Source organism: Tachyglossus aculeatus, chromosome 18 (genome assembly GCF_015852505.1).
Source record: "Tachyglossus aculeatus isolate mTacAcu1 chromosome 18, mTacAcu1.pri, whole genome shotgun sequence".
NCBI lineage: Eukaryota > Metazoa > Chordata > Mammalia > Monotremata > Tachyglossidae > Tachyglossus > Tachyglossus aculeatus.
The window spans coordinates 36,115,862-36,137,127 of record NC_052083.1 but is presented as its reverse complement, the minus strand read 5'-3'; the positions used below and the strand labels follow the sequence as shown (position 1 = coordinate 36,137,127).

At 43.2% G+C, this 21,266-nt stretch overlaps 1 protein-coding gene across 5 annotated transcripts in view; it reads right to left on the bottom strand.

Annotated features, from left to right (window-relative positions):
- Positions 1 to 21,266, bottom strand: part of ST3GAL3 (ST3 beta-galactoside alpha-2,3-sialyltransferase 3) — a 237,255-nt gene that overhangs the window by 187,016 nt on the left and 28,973 nt on the right. For all 5 annotated transcript variants that reach the window (XM_038760591.1, XM_038760590.1, XM_038760589.1 and 2 more), the window contains exon 2: positions 19,513 to 19,654. In XM_038760591.1, coding sequence (XP_038616519.1) covers positions 19,513 to 19,627 — 115 coding nt within the window. In that variant the 5' untranslated portion in view covers positions 19,628 to 19,654. The remainder of the gene's footprint in view (positions 1 to 19,512; positions 19,655 to 21,266) is intronic.

Here is a 21,266-nt window from a genome sequence, read left to right as displayed (position 1 = left end):
CACCCCCCACCCCCGATGAGATGTCTGGCCTTACCGGGAGTAGTATCAGGAGGTTTGGAGCGATCCAGGGATCCCCACCCCAAGGACTCCAGGAAGACTGATATGGCCTAGAGCTTCTCTCCCACCCATCCCCAGGGTTTAGAAGCTGCTGTTCCACTGGCCCAGAGGTACCTATGAAATAGAGACCCAAACAGAACCCCAGAACCCAGGAAACAATAACCCAAACCACTCGTGGCTTACCTCTCCAAGGCCAAGACCCTGTAGCCCATTCCCTACAGCAGGGCCCCAGCCTGACTGATTCTGATACAAACCCACGAAATTGGGCTGCAGGGAGTTTGTGCCTGGGCAGCCCAAAGGAAGCCCAACACATTCCCAGCATATATGGTGCTCCTGACTGGATTTCTATAGGTGAATAAGAGTAGGGTGGCAAAGTCCCAAGTGGGATCAGGTGGGGTTTTCTGGTTAGCAGCCAAAGCCATTCTTTGAGAGACCTGTAACAGTTCATGGCATTCCCTGTTGGGTTTACAGATTGCACACTGCCTTTGCTCAAAATGAATCCCTCTACCTCTGGCTGATACATGGGAGGTTGGCCTGTTAGAATCAACAGTCAATATTCCACTTATTTACTTAGAATATGATTTGCTGCTGCTCCACCCATAGTGGATTTGAGGTAAAACCAACTTATAATAATAATAATTATGTTATTAAGTGCTTACTATGTGCCAAGCACCGTTCTAAGCACTGAAGATCTATGCCCAACATGGGGCTCGAACCCATGGTCCTGAAAGTAAGAGTCGCAGGCTCTACCGACTGAAATAGCCGGGCACCTTTAAATCACAATATCCTCAACTTAATATTTTTTTCTACTCTATTAGCTTTCATCACATATGGACGTACATTTCATTTTCAAAAGTATGCTGTGCTTTAAGGAGATTTATCAAATCATTCAGATTCACTGTTTAATCAGAAAACTGAGCCACAATTTGATTAATTATTTGTCACAGATTCATTCATTCAATCATATTTACTGAGCATTTACTGTGTGCAGAGCACTGTATTAAGCACTTGGGAAGTACAATTTGGCAACATATAGAGACGGTCCCTATCCAACAATGGGCTCACAGTCTAGAGGTGGGGTTTGAAACAGATACTTGTGATGTCATTAGAAAGTATATTCACCAATTATAGATATTTCACCAGATTATAGACATCTGGAGGCTATTCTGCTGCCCCAAATAGGCAAAAAACATCACCACCCAAAATAACGTTGGCACTCTTTCATCCCTGCCGGACATCTTCCCACTAGGGAAGCCATGCAACTGGGCTTCTGATATAGTCCATGTCCTGGTGAGATCTATTTATAGAACATTCCCAAAATGGTTAGATGAATTAACTAACTGAAACAGTGCTGAATTCCGAGCAATAATCCTTATCACTGGCCTTCCCTAGTATTGGAATCCGAGCCCAAGGGCATCTACAAGAACTGAAACAGAGCATCTCTGCTGTGTAACCTTGGGCAAATCACTTTACTTCTCTGTGCTTCAGTTACCTTCTCTGTAAAATGGGGATTGAGACTGTGAGCCCCATGTGGGACAGGGACTGTGTCCAACCCGATTTGCTTATATCCACCCCAGTGCTTAGTACAGTGCCTGGCACATAGTAAGCACTTAAATACCAAAGCGATTATTATCATCCCAGTGACACAATGGGACCGTCTGGACCAAAGTGGGCAAAATGCAGACTACAGGGCCCATTTGGTCTGCTAATCAAATCTTTCAGTCATGCAGTTTGGATTGGGGTCATCAATTTATTTTCACCAGGGGCAGCACAAATGCCCACGGTGGTTTCTGGTCTGCCGTTATGCAGCTAGTAACCCCCGACCATTATGGCTCTTTTGGCAGGAACTGCTGTGGGTGGAAGTGGCTACACTCCTCTTTTCCCCACAACCCCGCTGCTCTTCCTCTTCACAGCTGTGGGGAGAGGAGACAGTGTCATTTTGCGCTATCCTCCCCCCCAGGTAGCGTGGGAAGTTGGTGAGTGCCCTCACGCTGAAAAAACTGCCCACCGCTGTTTTAGAGCAAACATCAAGTCCCAATGGGTAAAGAAGCAGACAGAAGTCCACCAACTCCCTAAAGTTGCCTTTAAATTATTTGACAAGTTCTAATCAAATATTAAGAAAACTTTTCAAAACATTCAGAAGACCTTAGAGAAAGACTTGAACACTGTGCCTGCCCCCTAGAGATGTGGATGAGCACTTTTCTTTTATTCTTTTTATTCACTATCATCAGGTTTTGGGATTTCACTGTTGAAAAGAGTTCAAATTTTTGATACGTAATTTTTCTCTAAGTTTATCTTCCTTTCTCTCTTAGAGTCCGAGTTCCTTTGGGACCCTTTTATCCTGGGTTTGAAGATTCACAAGCACGTACTTCAGTGCTCGGCTTCAAGTAGATGTTCAATAAAGAAACACTCTTTGGACAAGTTCTGTTTACAGGATTTAAAAAAAAAATCTATATCAGACAATATATTTTTTTAATCTGACTTTTTTAAAAAAACATTTACCCTATCCACTCTTGTCCTGCAAAGGTAGAAGAATTCAATGACTGATGCTGTGTGGCTGCATTCCAAAATACTCCTTCTCTTTAAATATGCCTATATGCACATTTAACAAGACTCACACGCTAGGAGAGATCCTCGCATTGCTCTTCTGGGGAGGGCACTTGGAGAAAAGGGAGAGTAAGTTCCCTCCGCCCCCACAAATAATGGCTAATGAATATCAACAGTGGCATTCAGCCTTTTAGACTGTGAGCCCACTGTTGGGTAGGGACTGTCTCTATATGTTGCCAATTTGTACTTCCCAAGCGCTTAGTACAGTGCTCTGCACATAGTAAGCGCTCAATAAATACGATTGATGATGATTCAGTCACTGTCAGTCATTTCAAAAGGTTCGGTCACCCACTTTGTGGCCAAACCTGCTCCAGAGCTGATGGAAAGGCGTGGGGAAGTCAACAGATAATTTGCTGTCTATCACTCTCCGCTTCCTCTGAAGACCAACAAAAAGGGAAAATTCTGTAAAAAAAGAAACCCTCCCTACCTGTTTTTCCTGTTTCAGTCCTAAATACATTGCTGTCCCAGCCTGTAACAACAATGCCCTCTGGTGCCAGAAATCGACGGACACAAAATTTACCAACTTAGCATCATCACTACCTCCGGTCGAACTCGTCTCCCACCCAGAATTACTAAATCTCTTGGAAACGAAACACACATCCTTTACCAAGATCTCCTCTCCAAGATCTTGTAAATACCATTGAGCCCCAAGTAAATATGCTCTCCTCTTTCTAATCTTCCCCCTCAATTTTTTTTTTATGGTATTTGGTAAGTGCTTCCTAAGTGCCAGGCACTATTTTAAGCGCTGAGGTAGATGCAAGTTAGGTTGGATACAGTCCATGTCCCACATGGGGCTCACAGTCTTAATCCACATTTTACAGATGAGGTAACTGCGGCACAGAGAAGTGAAGTGACTTGCCCAAAGTGACACAGCTGACAAGTTTATTTATTTACTTTATTTATTTACTTACAACTAAATAATAAATACATAAATATTTAGTAATATTAGTAAATAGTTTACTAACATTTACTGAACACTGATGCCCCGTATTTAATGTGCTTGGGAAGTACAACAGAAGCACAAGACACCTTACCCACAAGAGCTTCTACTCTAAGACGACAGAGAACTATTCACAAGTCTGAGGCCAACAGTAAATGTTTCAAGAAAGTAGGAAAAAAAACTGAGCTAATTTCTCCAAGGCAGTTACTCAGGCACTTGAGGGGGGACATTAACTCCTTCAGACCTCTTTAGGTCCTTGGGGACATTCCTGCATTGATGCTGCATATCGTAATCCAGTGCATTTACTGGGCAATTATAGTAGAGTATAATTATGACAGACAATTACTCTTTCTCAGTTCATTCATTCAGTCGTATTTATTCAAAGACTTACTGAAGGCAAATCTCCTCCAAGAGGTCATCCCAGTCTAAGCCCCTCCTTTCCTCTTCTCCCACTCCCTTCTGCATCACCATGACTGGCTCCTTTATTTCTTCCCCTCTCCCAGCCCTACAGCATTTATGTACATGTCTGTAATTTATTTATTTGTACTGTCTGTCTCCCCCACTCTATATTGTACGCTCATTGTGGGCAGAGAATGTGTCTGTTTATTGCTGTGCTCTCCCAAGTGCTTAGTACAGTGCTCTGCACACAGTAAGCACTCAATAAATACAACTGACTGAATGAATGAATGCATTATTAGACCTTGTTAGTCTGAGAGTCCAAGTTCCCACTAGAGAATGAACTTGGACACTGGGAGAAATGGGTTCATTGATTTCATTTATTTTACTGTATGTGCAGTGCAGCCTGAGAAAAGGAAAAAGTAATCACTGGGGGGATAAATGTTTTTTACCTCTGCGCAGAATCTCTTTAATCACGTCTCAGTTCAACTAACCCCAACTTTCCCCTCAACAATCTGCCTTCCAATCAGCTGAAAATGTTTTTTCCTAATTAATCTTCCTCAGCACATAGACCTTTAATTTCCTCCAACTACTCTCCATATCAAGTTTACACTTTTTTTCCCCCCATTTATAAGTTGCAAGGTTGGAAAATGTTTCAGTCTGTGTGCCAAGATAGTATCTACCATCTGAGAAGTGCAGGAAGTGTTCAAAGTAAAGTGAAGTGGGTTAATTAAGGAAAGATAAAAATCAACTTCTATTTCTGGTCTGAAATCCAGGCTGCTTAAACAACATGGGTTACCTGCCTGCTTTCAATCTGAAAGGCTTTAGAGGAGACCTCTGGTTTAAACAAACACCATCAGTGCTGCGGACACTGTTTGGATTGGGTTGAGTACATATTCCACACAGGTGGGAATTATATCGTAACAGACATGTATAGTTATATTTGCAGAGAACTGGGTCAGAAAAGAATCTAGAAACAGGTGGTCTCAATGAAGAGGTCTCCCTGTTTAATCCAAAAATGTTTCTCGGGTTTAGAAGAGGCTTCAACATTTAGAAGTTGGTGGAGGAGGAGAGCGGGGTCATGGTTCCATCACTAACAAGCCTAGGTTTTTTGTTCTTTGGGTTGTTCTTTTTAAACGTAGATTTTTTAAATTGAAACCAACGTTTGAAAAACACATTTATTATAGAGAGAGATGTTCGCCATGGAATTCACATGTTGTTGTTTTTTTCTATGCAACCCAAATCTCTTAAAGATGTCTGCATGCCATGGCACACTCTCTCGGCCAAGTGTCTCGGGGCACCTCTGCTTGGGGATTTTGAGCATCCACAAGCCCTCGGGATGTTCAACTCCACCCCCTCCAACAGCCACAGAATGTATTCCTCACCCAAAAGAACGTGTCCTACGCTTGGCCTTTAAGACTTCTGTGCCCTCTGAACTTGAGACTTTGGCAGATGCACAAACCGCAACCGCACAGCCCTAGACAGATGTTTCGGAACTGGGATGTTACAGCATTCCACGTACAACTAGGACCCACCCAGCACTTGTGCGCATATGGCAAGAAGTCAGACAAACCTTCTGGAACTGTTCGTTCCAACATCTCTTGCTGGGGATTCATAGGGGAAATCCCAAGTTTTGGTTTTTAATTAAAATACTGTACACGGCACACATCCCCAGATGCTCAGTGGGACCGGAAAATGATACGATCCTAACCGGGCAGTAACCAGTTAAGCCTGGAATTTCCAAAGCCAAAAATGCGCTGATGTCCCTTATAAAAAAAAAGATATCAGAAAAATGATGGAAATTGCTCCTCATTAGGGTTGGGGGAAATGGGAGCAGGAAGGAGGGGGTCCTGAACAAAGAGGCTGAGGCGAGAGCTAGAAAGTGCACGAGCTCAGTAGGCACTCAATAAATACCAGCTGGAAAAGGAGTGGAGAATCAGTAGCCTTAGAGCCAACCATCAACCAAGGGCCAACAAGACATCTAAATGACTCAGAACCAGAAGTTGTACCTCCAATTAGGGTGATCGGGAAGGTACTCAACTGATATTTTGTCTCTGACTTTATAGGCCCTCAACGGAGCCCGGCTTAACGCAAGGCAGCTAAGCTGTGGGATGCCAGCAAAGAATAGCAGTCATTCAGATCTGGCACTTGGTGATCAAAGAATGGGGAATATTTGAACTAATGTGTTGTACAGCCCAGGAGATGAAAGGTGGAGAGTTGCAAAGACTCTCTTAAACAGTGGCTTAAAGCAAAGGATAGTTTCCATATGTATCCGGAGTGGAAAGGTCTGTTGGTCAGACACCAATCTTTTCAACCACAGGCAGATAGATAGCTACATTGTCTGCAAGATCAACTTCAAATACACATAGGACCAGAGAAAGAGTGAGAGATACTATAATCAAACACAAAGGCACTTCCTGCACAGTGGCTGAAATGCAGAAGGACTGAGAGAGCAATACAACAGAAGCTGACAAAAGTAGGAGAAACTAGCTCATTATCTGGAACAGTTCGTTAGCCGTCATGGATAAGAAGCTGTGAGAGTTAAATATAAAATCAAGACCTGCATTGGGCTTCCTGAGCACAAGGATGAAAGCCTGACTGGGCATTACATGCAGCAAAATTACCTTTCTGCTCAGCAATATCTCTTATCAGGAAGAAAAAGGAGGGAAAAAAACCACAGGCCTTAGATTTACTCAGACCAACTCTTGTTATTCCAAGCTTGGAGTGGCGGCACTTCCCTCGCTTGGAGATGGTATGCACAATGCACCAATAATAATAATAAATAATAATGATGGCATTTATTAAGCGCTTACTATGTGCAAAGCACTGTTCTAAGCGCTGGAGAGGTTACAAGGTGATCGGGTTGTCCCACGGGGGGCTCACAGTCTTAATCCCCATTTTACAGTTGAGGTAACTGAGGCACAGAGAAGTGAAGTGACTTGCCCAAAGTCACACAGCTGACAAGTGGGCAGAGTCAGGATTTGAAGCCATGACCTCTGACTCCAAAGCCCGAGCTCTTTCCACTGAGCCACGCTGCTTCTCTAATGCCCCCTTCAAAAATTGTTAAATGGCAGCTCTCCCCCTGGGAAGTTGATTTTACTCCAATACGACTCTGCCAGCAGAATCACGACAGCAGGACCCTGACTGGAAGACAAAGATTTATCCATCTGAAATAGGAAGAGGGCAAAATGGAGCAGGCTAAATGCAATCAACCCAGTGTTTCCATGCCACCCGAGTGCTTTCCACTGGCACACAAGAAGAAAAGGCATCAGAGCACTCAAATGGAACCCACACTACTTCTGTTAACTCTCCACCGAGATCCCCGCCCCGTTTTCTACATGCTGCTGGACATTTTATCAACAACACCATTGCAATACTAGTTTTTCGTTTGCCTCTGCCTTCACAACCATCCAGCCACACAAACTCCTTCCCCACTTGGGCTTCCCTGTCGCACCATGACTAACTTAAAACCACAAGGGACTTCCCCAGAGGTGATGAAGCTCGAAAGAACGTGTACAGTTGCCTTTGTGTTCAACGTGTAAAGTTGCCTTCGTATTCAAAGGTAATAGCACTAATGGTGCAGTTTCACCTGTGGATGTAGGGCCTGAAAGGCTGATGTGGAGCTGATAATAGTATCTACACCCAAAAGTTTAATCTTCGTTGGGCTCTCGTGTTTGCCATTACTGGCGATGACTTTGCTGTTGTCTATGTTTAATAACCCCTTGAAGCTTCTGCTCAACAACAACCACTCTTTTCATTATTATGTCCCGTGATAATGCTAATAATAATAATGGTACTTGTTAAGTGCTTATAATGTGCCAAGCACTGAACTAAGCAATGGGGTGGATACAAGGGGTGGGTGGGGTGAGAAGCAGCGTGGCTTAGTGGAAAGAGCCCGGGTTTAGGAATCAGAGGACGTGGGTTCTAATCCTGGCTCCGTCATCTGTCAGCTATGTGACCTTGGGCAAGCTACTTAACTTCTCTGAGCCTCAGTTACCTCATCAGTAAAATGGGGATTAAGACTGTGAGTCCCACGTGGGACAACCTGAGACTTGTTACCCCAGCACTTAGAACAGTGCTTGCCATTATCATTATTATTACAAGCAAATCGAGTTGTGGAGCACAGTCTCAAACCCCATTGTGCAGACGAGTAACTGAAACACAGAGAAGTGACTGGCCCAAGATCACACAGCAGACAAGACCCATGCTGCTGTCTTCCACCACTGCTGACCCCCAACTTTCACCTCCAATGCCATGGTTTATCAGGTCTACCCTCCCGGCTTTCCGGTTACCAACTTTCAAGTCACTACCCAAAGCAGTTTGCATCTACTCTCCAAATGTGCTCCACCCAGTAAAGGTGTGAAGTAATTCAATCCATCAATGGTACTGATCGAGCACTTACTGTGCGTGGAGCACCCCTTGGGAGAATACAATATAGCAGTGCTGGGGGAGACACATTTCCTGCCCACAACAGAATGACTGTCATTAAAATTTGGAATGTCTGTATTCTGTTGAGCTGGAAGAATTTCCAGGGGATCAGAAAAACAGACTAATACCAATATCCAGGTCCTTGTTGCCTTCTCCAGCAAGGTTGTGTAGAATAAATTCCAGAGGCCTGAACTAACAGAGAAGCAGTGTGGCTCAGTGGAAAGAGCCTTTGGAGTCAGAGGTCATGGGTTCAAATCCCGGCTCTGCCACTTGTCAGCTTCACTTCTCTGAGCCTCAGTTCCCTCATCTGCAAAATGGGGATTAAGACTGTGAGCCTCACATGGGACAACCTGATCACCTTGTACCCCCCCAGCGCTTAGAACAGTGCTTTGCACATAGTAAGCGCTTAACAAATACCATCACTATTATTATTATTATAGCAAAACTCAACCCAGAAAACTTGGTAGGTGCAAAAGTTAAGGTTACATCTTGAAGTAGCTCTAAATTCACCCACAACTATGTATGCAAAATAATGCATTGACCCTCTCTGAGCAATGATACTGCATTCTGATACTGCATGTTTGGTTTTGTTGTCTGTCTCCCCCTTCTAGACTGTGATCCCGTTATTGGGTAGGGACTGTCTCTATATGTTGCCAACTTGTTCTTCCCAAGTACTTAGTACAGTACTCTGCACACAGTAAGCGCTCAGTAAATGATTGAATGAATTAATTAATTCTAAATTAAATTATCAGAAGTGATGGGGCCAAACCTTGTCTGTTGTTTAACTGGGACTCCATCATCATCATCACTGTTATTCCTAAAACATTTGCAATTAATGCTATATGCTATTAAAAAATCAACTTTTATTAATCTCCCCTGTGTTTATTTTTCTGGGCTTTAAAGCCTTCTGCCTTTTCCTAATCTTGCCAGCTCCTTCCTGCCAAACTACTACAGCGGGGCTCAGTGGAAAGAGCACGGGCTTTGGAGTCATAGGTTCAAGTCCCAGCTCCACCACACGTCTGCTGTGTGACGTTGGGCAGGTCACTTCACTTCTCTGAGCCTCAGTTACCCCCATCTGTAAAATGGGGATTAAGACTGTGAGCCCCAAGTGGGACAACCTGATCACCTTGTATTCCCCCAGCACTTAGAACAGTGCTTTGCACATAGTAAGCGCTTAACGAATGCCATCATTATTATTATTATTATTATTGTCACTCCTGAGGTAGTGATGGATGGCTTTTAAAGGAATCAAAAGTATTGAAAGGACTATTTTTATAGTGACTATCGCTACATAATGAAATAACCTTTCATCAGCACCGAAGCAGAAGGGCATAACACATCTTTGAATAGGGGATTTCACACCAGGGCACTAAGTAAAAATTGTACAGAATTGTAGAATAAAAAACTCAAGTGTCTTCTGCCCTCTTGTGGGACACTGTGGTCATTGCACATCAATGTGCTGCAACCCCCCCCAAAAAAAAACCTTTATTCAGACCAATGATAGTGAAATAATCAATCAATCAATCAATCAATCGTATTTATTGAGCACTTACTCATCATCATCATCATCAATCGTATTTATTGAGCGCTTACTGTGTGCAGAGCACTGTACTAAGCGCTTGGGAAGTACAAGTTGGCAACATATAGAGACAGGCTATATTATTATTAAATATATTATTTAAATAAATATATAATAAATATATTATCATTATCTATATTATTATTAAATAATAATAATAATGGTATTTGTTAAGTGCTTCCTATGTGCCACGCACTGTTCTAAGCGTTGGGGTAGATACAAGGTAATTGGGTTGTCCCACATGGGGCTCATAGTCTTAATCCTCATTTTACAGACGAGGGAACTGAGGCACAGAGAAGTGAAGGGACTTGCCCCAAGCCACACAGCTGACAAGTGGCAGAGCTGGGATTAGAACCCATGACCTCTGACTCCCAAGCCCGGGCTCTTCCCACTACGCCGCACTGCTTCTAAGCAGCACGTAACAGCCTCTTCAATAGTATTTCACCCCAAATCACTCCTTGCCAATATATATGGATAATGAAGCATTATGAATTTAAACATTTAAATGTTAACACATTAACACAAATTAACAACTGGCCTCACTGCTGATCCTGCCTAACCAAAAGCTTTACCTAAATCAGTTGGATACTCACTTGAGTCCAGACAGTTCAGCACATCTAATTCATCTGCTGGACTTCAGCTCTTTCCATGTTTCTTTTCTGAACTGGCAACAGTAGTTTTAGTACCAGGATAAAAGATTGTGATGCACTGTCACCAACTGTCAGCTGTGTGACTTTGGGCAAGTCACTTAACTTCTCTGTGCCTCAGTTACCTCAACTGTAAAATGGCGATTAAGACTGTGAGCCCCCAGTGGGACAACCTGATCACCTTGGAACCTCCCCAGCGCTTAGAACAGTGCTTTGCACATAGTAAGCGCTTAATAAATGCCATCATTATTATTATTACTATTATCTATTAGGGCAACAACTTCAATGCAAAACTCATCAATTTACTGTTGGGAGGCTGCCCCATGGATCTATGTATGCCCAACACACAGACAGCGCAGCATAGAATATTTTTGTGTGTGTGTTATTTGGGGGGGGCTTTTTTTGAGGGGGGAGGGTATTTGTTAAGTGCTTATTATGTGCCAGGCATGTACTGAGTCACAGGGTATATACAAGATTCAGGCCCTGTTCCAGCTAGGGTTCACAGTCTTAATCCCCATTTTAGAGATGAGGTAACAGGCACAGAGAAGTTAAGTGGCTTGTCCAGGGTCACACAGCTGACAACTGACAGAGCTGGAATTAGAGCTCTGGGCCCCTGACTTTCATACCTGTGCTCTTTCCATTAGGCCACGTTGCTTCTCACATATGGTTTTGCCAGAGGAAGGGAGAAGGAGAGGGAGAAGGAGAAGGAGAAGAAGGAGAGGGAGAGAGGGAGAGAGGGAGAGAGGGAGAGAGAGAGAGAGAGAGAGAGAGAATGATGCCACAAAAGCACTTTGGGTTAAATCTCCAGAGAAATTTAAACATGTTAACTTTCAGTTTTAAATATGTTCTTTAAAGCTGCCATGTCTTTGGGTCTCTGACTCATTTTTAAAAAACCCAAAAAACAGATGCTCGGAATCAACAGAGTTGTGCCTAACAAGTCATTTTACCCAAGCGAAAGTGTATGTGAAAAATTCCTAAGCATTCATTTGTATTTCGGCAGGGATCACTGTTCAACTGTCTCCCTCTCCTGGAAATACACTAAATGCATTGTTTCAGAAATATGAAAAATTGGGTCACCTGCCTTCAGATCTACTTCCCAGTTCTCCTTCGCCCACACGTTCCCATCACCAAATTAACCTTAGAAAATTTTTCGGGCTTCTGAAAAGGAGTTCTTGGAGCTCTGTATAAAGAAATGTCAGCTCCTATGGCAACATTGCCAGCCATACCTGAGAATCTATATACTGTACTGAGTAAGGGCCCAATCAATCGTATTTATTGAACGCTTACTGTGTGCAGAGCACTGTACTAAGCGCTTGGGAAGTACAAGTTGGCAACATATAGAGACAGTCCCTACCCAACAGTGGGCTCACAGTCTAAAAGGGGGAGAGAGAGAACAAAACCAAAAATACTAACAAAATAAAATAAATGGAATAGATATGTACAAGTAAAATAAATAAATAGAGTAATAAATATACAAGCATATATACATATATACAGGTGCTGTGGGGAAGGGAAAGAGGTAAGATGGGGGGATGGAGAAGGGGACGAGGGGGAGAGGAGCTCTTGGCCCAGGAAGATGGAAGGACACAACTACTTTCTGTTGGGTAGGGACTGTCTCTATATGTTGCAAACTTGTACTTCCCAAGCGCTTAGTACAGTGCTCTGCACACAGTAAGCGCTCAATAAATACGATTGATGATGGTATTTCTGGCCCTGGGCAACAATTACATGGTGCATGTACACCATCTTCCAACACATGGATTTCATTTTTGAATCTTCACTTTAGGAGATGTCATTCCTGGGGAAGCATCTGTCACTGCTGACAGAGGAGGGGATCTTTTGTGTTATTCTATCTCTGGCTGTTGCTGATCTCAATTGAACCAGAAGACTGGAAGGGATCGGGGTAAGGGGGAACTGCAGGAGAAGAAATGGGATGGGAAAGGAAGCAGCATAGCCTAGTGGGCAGAGCACAGGCTTGGGCATCAGAATGAAGGTTATAATCCCAGCTCTGTCACTTGTCTGCTTGGGCAAGTCACTGTGCCTCGGTTACCTCATCTGTAAAATTATGATGAGCCCCATGTAGGACATGGACAATGCCCAACCTGATTAGCTTGTATCTATCCCACTGCTTAGTACAGTACCTGACACTTAGTAAGTGCTTAACAAATAGCATAAAAAAGGAAGGTGGGTGAGTTGTGGATGGTTTGTGTGTGTGTGCATGTGTGTTTCATATACTCTGGGCAAGTCACTTAACTTCTCTGTGCCTCAGTTACCACATCTGTAAAATGGGGATTAAGACTGTGAGCCCCCTGTGGGACAACCTGATCATCTTGTAACTTCCACAGCGTTTAGAACAGTGCTTTGCACATAGTAAGCGCTTAATAAATGCCATTATTATTATTATTATACAGGGAAATAATGAGGTGAATACAGAGAAACAAAGAACTTACCCTTTGCCAAGTGAAAGTCCTGATATTTACCACCCTGCCTCCAGCAAAGCTTCTGATAACCAACTGAAGCTCCAGGAAAGTTAGCCAAGAGTCTGGGGAGAAGAATTACTGAAGCCACGGGAAGCAAGATAAAACCTGGGTCTCCCCTAGATAGCAAACAAACCTTGCTGAGTTTCTGCTAAGACCACAGCCTGCTGAATTTGAGTGTTGGGGATCATCATCATCATCAATCATATGATGTGGGGGTGTGGGTAAGGAGTGAATGTACGGACTGTCTAAGAATTGGTCAGGGAGGAGGGAAATGAGGGGGAGAGGAATTAGTGTGAAATTAGGAGCCTGGAGTGGGGGTAGAAGCAGCAGTGTGAGAACTGGGTGAGTTCATGAGAGATTTGTAGAGGATGAGTTTGTGCAGAGAGGGTGAGCAGGGAATCAGTCAGTCTATGGAGGAATTTTTTTAGCATCCTGTACATATTTGCTTCAGGCTGGGGTCGGTCCCCTCCCTTATAATCATCATCATCATCATGGTATTTGTTAAGCGCTATGTGCCAATCACTGTACTAAGTGCTTGGGAAGTACAAATTGGCAACAATTTGCCAATTGCCAGGGATGGCTGCTACATGGAAAATCTCTCATGGGGGAAGAAAGAAGAGGGAGAGATTGGGTTTAGAAGACAAAACCATTTTGCATTCATCCCTCCAGTCATTAGAGCCAAGTTTCTGAGGGATGTGGTGGGAGAGGCGGAGGACGGTTAGTGGGAGGGGTGATGTGGGGGTGTGGGTAAGGAGTGAATGTACAGACTGTCTAAGAATTGGTCAGGGAGGAGGGAAATGAGGGGGAGAGGAATTAGTGTGAAATTAGGAGCCTGGAGTGGGGGTAGAAGCAGCAGTGTGAGAACTGGGTGAGTCCATGAGAGATTTGTAGAGGATGAGTTTGTGCAGAGAGGGTGAGCAGGGAATCAGTCAGTCTATGGAGGAATTTTTTTAGCATCCTGTACATACTTGCTTCAGGTTGGGGTCTGTCCCCTCCCTTATAATTATCATCATCATCATCATCATCGTGGTATTTGTTAAGCGCTATGTGCCAAGCACTGTTCTAAGTACTGGGGTAAATACAAGGTAGTCAGGTTGTCCCACGTGGGGCTCACAGTCTCAATCCCCATTTTACAGATGAGATAACTGACACACAGAGAAGTGAAGTGACTTGCCCAAGGTCACACAGCAAAGTGGCGGAGGCGGATTAGAACCCATGACCTCTGACTCTCAAGCCCGTGCTCTTGCCTTATGCACAGAAGATGAAGAGACAGGCTGTTTTTTCCCCTTTAGACTGTAAACCCCAAGGGCTGAACAGGTGTCATATGTTTCTAGTATACATCCTGTGTGCTTGGCACAGTACTCGGCACATAGTAGGTATATATGAGTATACATATATACTCACCTGTATATATGTATATATGTTTGCACGTATTTATTACTCTATTTATTTATTTTATTTGAACATATTTATTCTATTTATTTTATTTTGTTAATATGTTTTGCTCTGTTGTCTGTCTCCCCCTTCTAGACTGTGAGCCCGTTGTTGGGTAGGGACCGTCTCTATATGTTGCCAACTTGTACTTCCCAAATGCTTAGCACAGTGCTCTGCACACAGTAAGCGCTCAATAAATATGACTGAATGAATGAATGAATAGTAGCTGCTCAGGAAATATCGATGATTGATTGATCGACCAAAAGGCTAAAGCATCTAAATATTCATCTGTGGGTACCAGATCCACCAAGAACAAAACATTACCAGCACCCTGCCCTCCCAGCTTCCTCCACTCTGGCCTGACAGTATTTTCCAGGGGAGAAAATTGGCTCGGGCATATTAGAATTTGACATGCCAGGTCTAGGATAAACAGACAGAATGTGGGAAGACTGTTTCTTCAAGAACAGCTTCCAATTACAACAAAGAAAAACCAAAATACAAAACTGTCCTTCTTGAATTTACTAAACGAGCAGTCTAGATCTGGAAGGCATTTAAAAAATCTAATCACTATTCATTTATGTTATAAGAGAAGCAGCCTGGGCTAGTGGAAAGAGCACGGGCCTGGGAATCAGAAGACCTGGGTTCTTATTCCGGCTTTGCCCAGTGCTTGCTGTGTGACCCTGGGCAAGTCACTTAACATCTCTGCCTCAGCTCTCCTGTTCCCCCTCCTAGTAGACTGGGAGTCCCATGCAGGACAGGGACTGCGTCTAACCTAATTAACTTGTATCTACCCCAGAGCTCACAACAGTGTTTGACACAATGTAAGCACTTAGTAAATACCATAAAAATAGTCTGAGGTTTGAAAACAGATGACAAATTAAAAACCAACCTTCCCTTCTATGGAACTTGTAGACTGCAATGTAATTGGCACCTTAAGCCCAGAGGACATCAGATCTGCAGCTTGCAACCTCACAAGCTTGATTGGTGTCCTGTCCCTGGCTTGTAATAGCTCTCAGATCAGTAATGTATATTTTATGATGTCTCCAGATAACACCCTTCTGGCAAATAGGGAAGGCTACAAAGGAGCAATTACATTTAGTATCTTCGATATCTGAATTTTTAAAGGCTTTTCCCTACACAGAAAAATAATTCTATTCCCTTCTAGAAAGGATCCACCTTCTCTAAGTAATAAAAATTAAATAAAAAGATGAACGCCAAACAATAGAAGAAAAAGCTATGTAGCTGTAACACGAAGCCATCAGAGTCAGGTGAAATAATGAAGGGGCCAGCTGCTAGCTCCTTTCACAAAGTCATCTCAGTTATTGACAGCACTGCAGGGCTCTTGCTGCAGATAGATAGGTGGAGTCTAGAAGTCATGCTGTAGAGCTGTCCTAAGGAGATTAGCCTCCTAAAGGATGTAACGGGGGGGAAATTGTATACGGGAAGATTCAAGAGCTGGGGGAGAAAGAGCTGCCTCCTGCAATATTGGCCCAGCTTTAGGGGGGCGGGAGGGATAGCTACACCCATTTCTAGCCTTTGGGCACAAATCTGTGGAATCCCAGCTCCACGACCAGAAAGATGAGAGCAGGCCTCCAGAAATCTCACCCTTGCCTGCGGTCTGCTAGAAACCTTAGCGTTACGCTTGGCAGAGCAACAACAAGTTTACCAGATCAACGTAGTCAGGAAATGCGCACATTTCCAAAATGCACAACCATAAACTGACACTGCCTGCAAAACTGCTTCTCAGCACAGGAAGATTTCAAGCTTAAGAATGCCAAGAGAGGTAGAAAAAAGGCATGAACAGTAAAAGGTTGGTTAAGGGACTTGGGTGTGGGGGGGGGGACCTGGATTTTTCAAAGCAAGCTTGTTCCAGGTGAAGCAGTTCACCATGCAGTCGGAAGCGCAGCCAAGAACGAACAAAAGGAAAGCAACACAGAGTTTGTTCGGATTCCCACCACATCGTGCTCCGACATTTCAGCAAATACCTCTCTGTAGTCTCATCACGGTCTCCAGGGAAACAAGTTTTTGCCACAGATAAATTTATTTCAAAGCACAGCATTAGACCTTTCTCTCTGACTTTACCTAACTCACCAACCCAGATCAGAAGACTCCGGTTTCTAATGGTAGACAAATCAAAAGCCAAATGAAATAAGATCAAGCTTGTTTGTGACATTAACGGAGAGGTGAGGGGCCCAGCAGCTGACTGAATCAATCCTCGGAGAGGAAATATTTAAGAGAGATTATAGTCCAAAGCCCTTAATAACACTTACTCTTATGACCCAGCCTGATATTTTTAAAGGGCATCCAAAACTTCCCTGCTGAAATGAACCCTCTAGTCTGTAAACTGATTTGGGCAGGCAATCAGTCTGGTTTTGGTTATCTTGTACTCTCCCAAGAATTTAGTACAGTGCTATGCTCACAGTAAGCACTCAATAAATGTGACTAACTGACTGAATGAATGAATGAATGGACCCTCCCCAGGCTGTTCACCTGAGACTAAGGACGCTCAAACTCCAAAATTCTCATACACATCCTCCTTGTTCATGTTTGCTTCTACACTGGAAATTGTTGTACAAATGAGTCTATGGGGAACACTCAACCCTTAAAACACAATGCAGGCAGTGATGCCTTTTAACATTGCCTTTAATAGACTAACGATCATCTGAGGCACCCATTGAGAACTAGGAAATGAAGTGTTTAACACTGTGTGCAAGATCATATTTGAAACTGGTTGAAACATTTAGGTTATATGCGGACTCACTAGGTACGTAACCATGAATCATTTTTTTTAAGTTACCAGCAGTTACCGGGTCTCCAGCCAGTAACAATAACGCTTGTGCTTCTGGTTTCCTCCACCAACCAGTCTGCCAATACTTTCCAGAGCCAACAGACAGTGCCAATTCCAACCACCATCCTGCTAAAGGTTATAGACTCCTGGAGGGTCTCACATTTAAAATAACACACAAAAACCCCTCTTTTTTACATAGCTTAAAGATTCTCTAAGACTCATTTAAAGGGGCCACTAAATAAATCAACTGTATTTATTGAGCACTGTACTAAGCACTTGGAGAGTATAATTCAGTAGAATTAGCAGACACGTTCCCTGCCCATCACAAACTTGCAGTCTAGAGGGGGAGACAGATGTTAATATGACTAATTTATAATTTGTAATATGCCCCACCCTCCTCTCATCTGAACAGGGTTGAAGTTGACCTAGTTGGCTTGGAGAAGTTTTGGCCTCATAGCCCATTTGCTTGCAGGTTTGACTAAACTTTGTTTCCAAGCACTAGCCACCTTCCTCGAGCAGCTTCAGGCAGGTAGACGTTCGCATACTCATTCAGAAAGATGAGCAGGAACAAAGAAGTGAATGCACAAATGTTGGCACAGGCCTGGGAAAAACGTTGCAACACCGAGTCAACAGGACATTAAGCTGTCAGCTGCTTAAGGGGGGGAACCATGACTTCTCTGTCCTAACTCTGCAGAGTGCCACTGGCAAACATTAGTGGACCTGGGTCCTTGCTCCACTACCCTCCCCACCACGAGAAGTTCATAGCTGGGAGAGTGAGAATCTGGATCTTGATGGATTCCCGGCCTCTTCTTCCCTAGAGATAATCGTCCCCATAGAAATAACCCCGCTGATACTCCAGGATCCTAGTGAGGCTCCAGAAGTGCCTCTCCAAGGAGCCAAAGTGTCCGCTTAGTGATTTGATCCCTCCAAGATATGGGGGATCAGGAATGGACTCATTTTGCTGAGCGGCCCCTGGACGTTCTGGGATCCAGTTCAGTTGAACCGGGGAAACTTGGTTTTGTCTCCATGCATGGTGCCTGTTTTACTCACAGTGAGACCTCCATCTATTCAGTTTTCTGAGTAATTTATGACAGGGATAACACTGTGAAAAACAGCCAATGGAAAGCATGCAGAACAGAAACACCACCTTCACAGGCCACATGTCGGGTTGCCAGATTTCGGTTTTGAAGCTCCCTCCTGGCTTTGCCTGCTCTTTGCCTCTACCAAGAGATGGGGCTTGTGTTGTTAAGGGTGGGACATTCAACACATCCCACTCCCACCAGACCTTTCCAGAAAAATGGGGCACGGCAAGGAACTGTGAGCCTCATGTGGGACAGAGATTGTGCCCATACTGATTATCCTGAATCTACCCCACTTTAGCACATTGAGGCACATAACAAGCACTTAACAAGAACCCTTTAAAAAAGTGGGCACGGGGCAGGGGGAGTCCAATAACTTATAAATGGGAAGTCTGGCAACTCCAGCATTGGGAGTGAAAAATAGTTCGGGGGCATGTGATATTTCATTAGGCATCCGGGACTAACTGCTTATACCATATTTGAAAAAGATGCGAAGGGAAAACACTGTATTAACCAGATGAGAACAGGCTAAATGACAGGCATAATGGGAAAAACTGCTAATTCTAAAGAGAAGACCACATTAGCTGAGAAATTACCAACTGCAAAGGAAGTAAAAGAATTAACATGCCTTAGCATCCAAAGCATTTAAATACCTTAGCATTTACTGTTCCAAATCATAAAACTACAAATGACATAACCTGCCCCAATCAAAAAACAAAGCAGAGACACGGAGACAATAATCACTCTGAGGGAAAAGTAAAAACACAGAAAGGAAAAGGTTTTTAGGCACCTCCAAATATTTTTCTAGACTCACAGTACTTTAAATTACTCAGTTGTGGGGGGCTTCTTTGAACTTAAAAGCCAAACAACTACTTGGAATCTATGACTTAGCTGGACCAAAATACACAATTTTCAATCTGAGGCTTCAAGGAAAGTGAGGAGCAAATTCGAGCCCTGAGATCCAGCACTTGTTCAAGTTTATTCCCATCTCCGCAGACTAAAAAAGGCTAAAAAAAATACCCAAGTAATAACCTACTAGGCTTCAATAAGCACTTAGGCAAGAATTACTATACTTACTAGAGTCCTCCCATCTGAGTAAGTGCAGCTTCCAGGCTGAATAATAGAGAAATCCCAGCACCAGGAAGAGGCAGAGGGCTAGCAGCAGATTACGCACGAAAACCAAGAGTCCCATCTTCACATATTTGCTTTCCTATATAACCTAAAAAACAAACAAACAACACTTTGAGTATTGAAACATGTTGGAACCACCTCAAACGGAGAGAAATAAGAGCATTTGGGAATAACAACAATCCTCTATTTACCACACATAGGGTATATGTTCCTATCAAAGAATTTCTAGAAATGTCATGCAAGAAAACCCGTTACAATTCCCCAGGAACTTTATTTCCATGTGAGGTTAAGTCACAGGCTGCCAGCTCACTTCCAGTGAGTTTGATTCTCCCAGCCAACCTCCCTCCTATTGCTACGTCAGCCATGGAAAAAACTGCCTGGATTCTACCAACAAACTCCCAGTGAGAAGGAACAGAAGAGTCAGCGTTGACCCGCAGGATGATCAGTCACCTAGCCGACTTTTGCTTTTTTTTTCCTCCCTAAGCCAGCTGAACTTCAAAACCACAACAATCCCTAGCTTAAGTATTCATAATAAATGCACTTTACTGCCTTCTGTGCACTGCCTCTACAAACCTCATCGCTGTTCTCTAATTCCCAAATTTCTTTAAAATCGTTTTTCAGAGTTGTTCCTTGCCTCTCAGACCGAACTTTCGGGAGACAAGAAAAATTCTCAAGTGACTGATGGAAATCTCTGAAACACAAATCTGCCCTTCCACCTGGACCAGCCTGAAACTTAGTCCCTCCCTAGGCTAAGGTAGAATGCTTATTCAAATTCAGAAATGTGGTTCCACTGCAAAAACAGGCAGCACAAACCATGACTCACATTTAAGAGGGAAACAAAAATCTCTTAACATCTAAATTTCATAATCCAAATACTGATTTCACTCAGAAGCTCACAAACTCTTCTATTCTTAAACACGTGGAATTAACTTCAAACCGCATTTGCAGTCTGTCTTCAAATCACACTCACATTTTAGGCTCTGCAAAAGACAGAAAACTGTCACGCGAACCTAGTTTGCGCAATCTTTTGTTTCCAAATCCAATGTTTTAACTTGACATTTTTCCTAGAACAAGGAACAATGTCTAATTTAATGGCTTCAAAGGAAACAATCTTGTGAATTAGCTGACACTTAGTGTCATTACTGCATTATGGAAGCCAGTTAGCCCTTCTTTAATTAAAAATGTAGTGAAATTGCTTTACAATTCTCCATTACTGAAAATGAAAAGTCCCTTAAACTGCTTCAATATGATTCAGTGGATTGTATTTACATTGATAGCAAGGAGGCTACTGCTAATAGTTATGCATTTGAGGCCTGATTTTTCACAAGTCTTTGTAAAAGTTTAACTAGAGATTAAAAAGGAGGATGCCAGTAAGAACTGCTGGCTCTAATTCTAGTCCCAAATTTATCATAAACTTGCTTGATGATGCCGGGTAATGCAAGGCCTAGGTGCCTCAGTCCCCCCCCCCCCTTTTTTTTTTTACAAGGGAGATAATACAACTTGCTCCTCTTCTTTATCTGCCCAAGGGTCCACAGAAAGAATAATGAGCTAGATAGTCATGAAAATATCTCTGAGAAATTTTCTCTTTGAATATTCCAAGTACCTAGTACACTTTAGGCACTCCAGAAATCATTCTGAGGGTCGTAAGGGACTTACCCTCTCCAAGCGCTTAGTACAGTGCTCTGCACACAGTAAGCGCT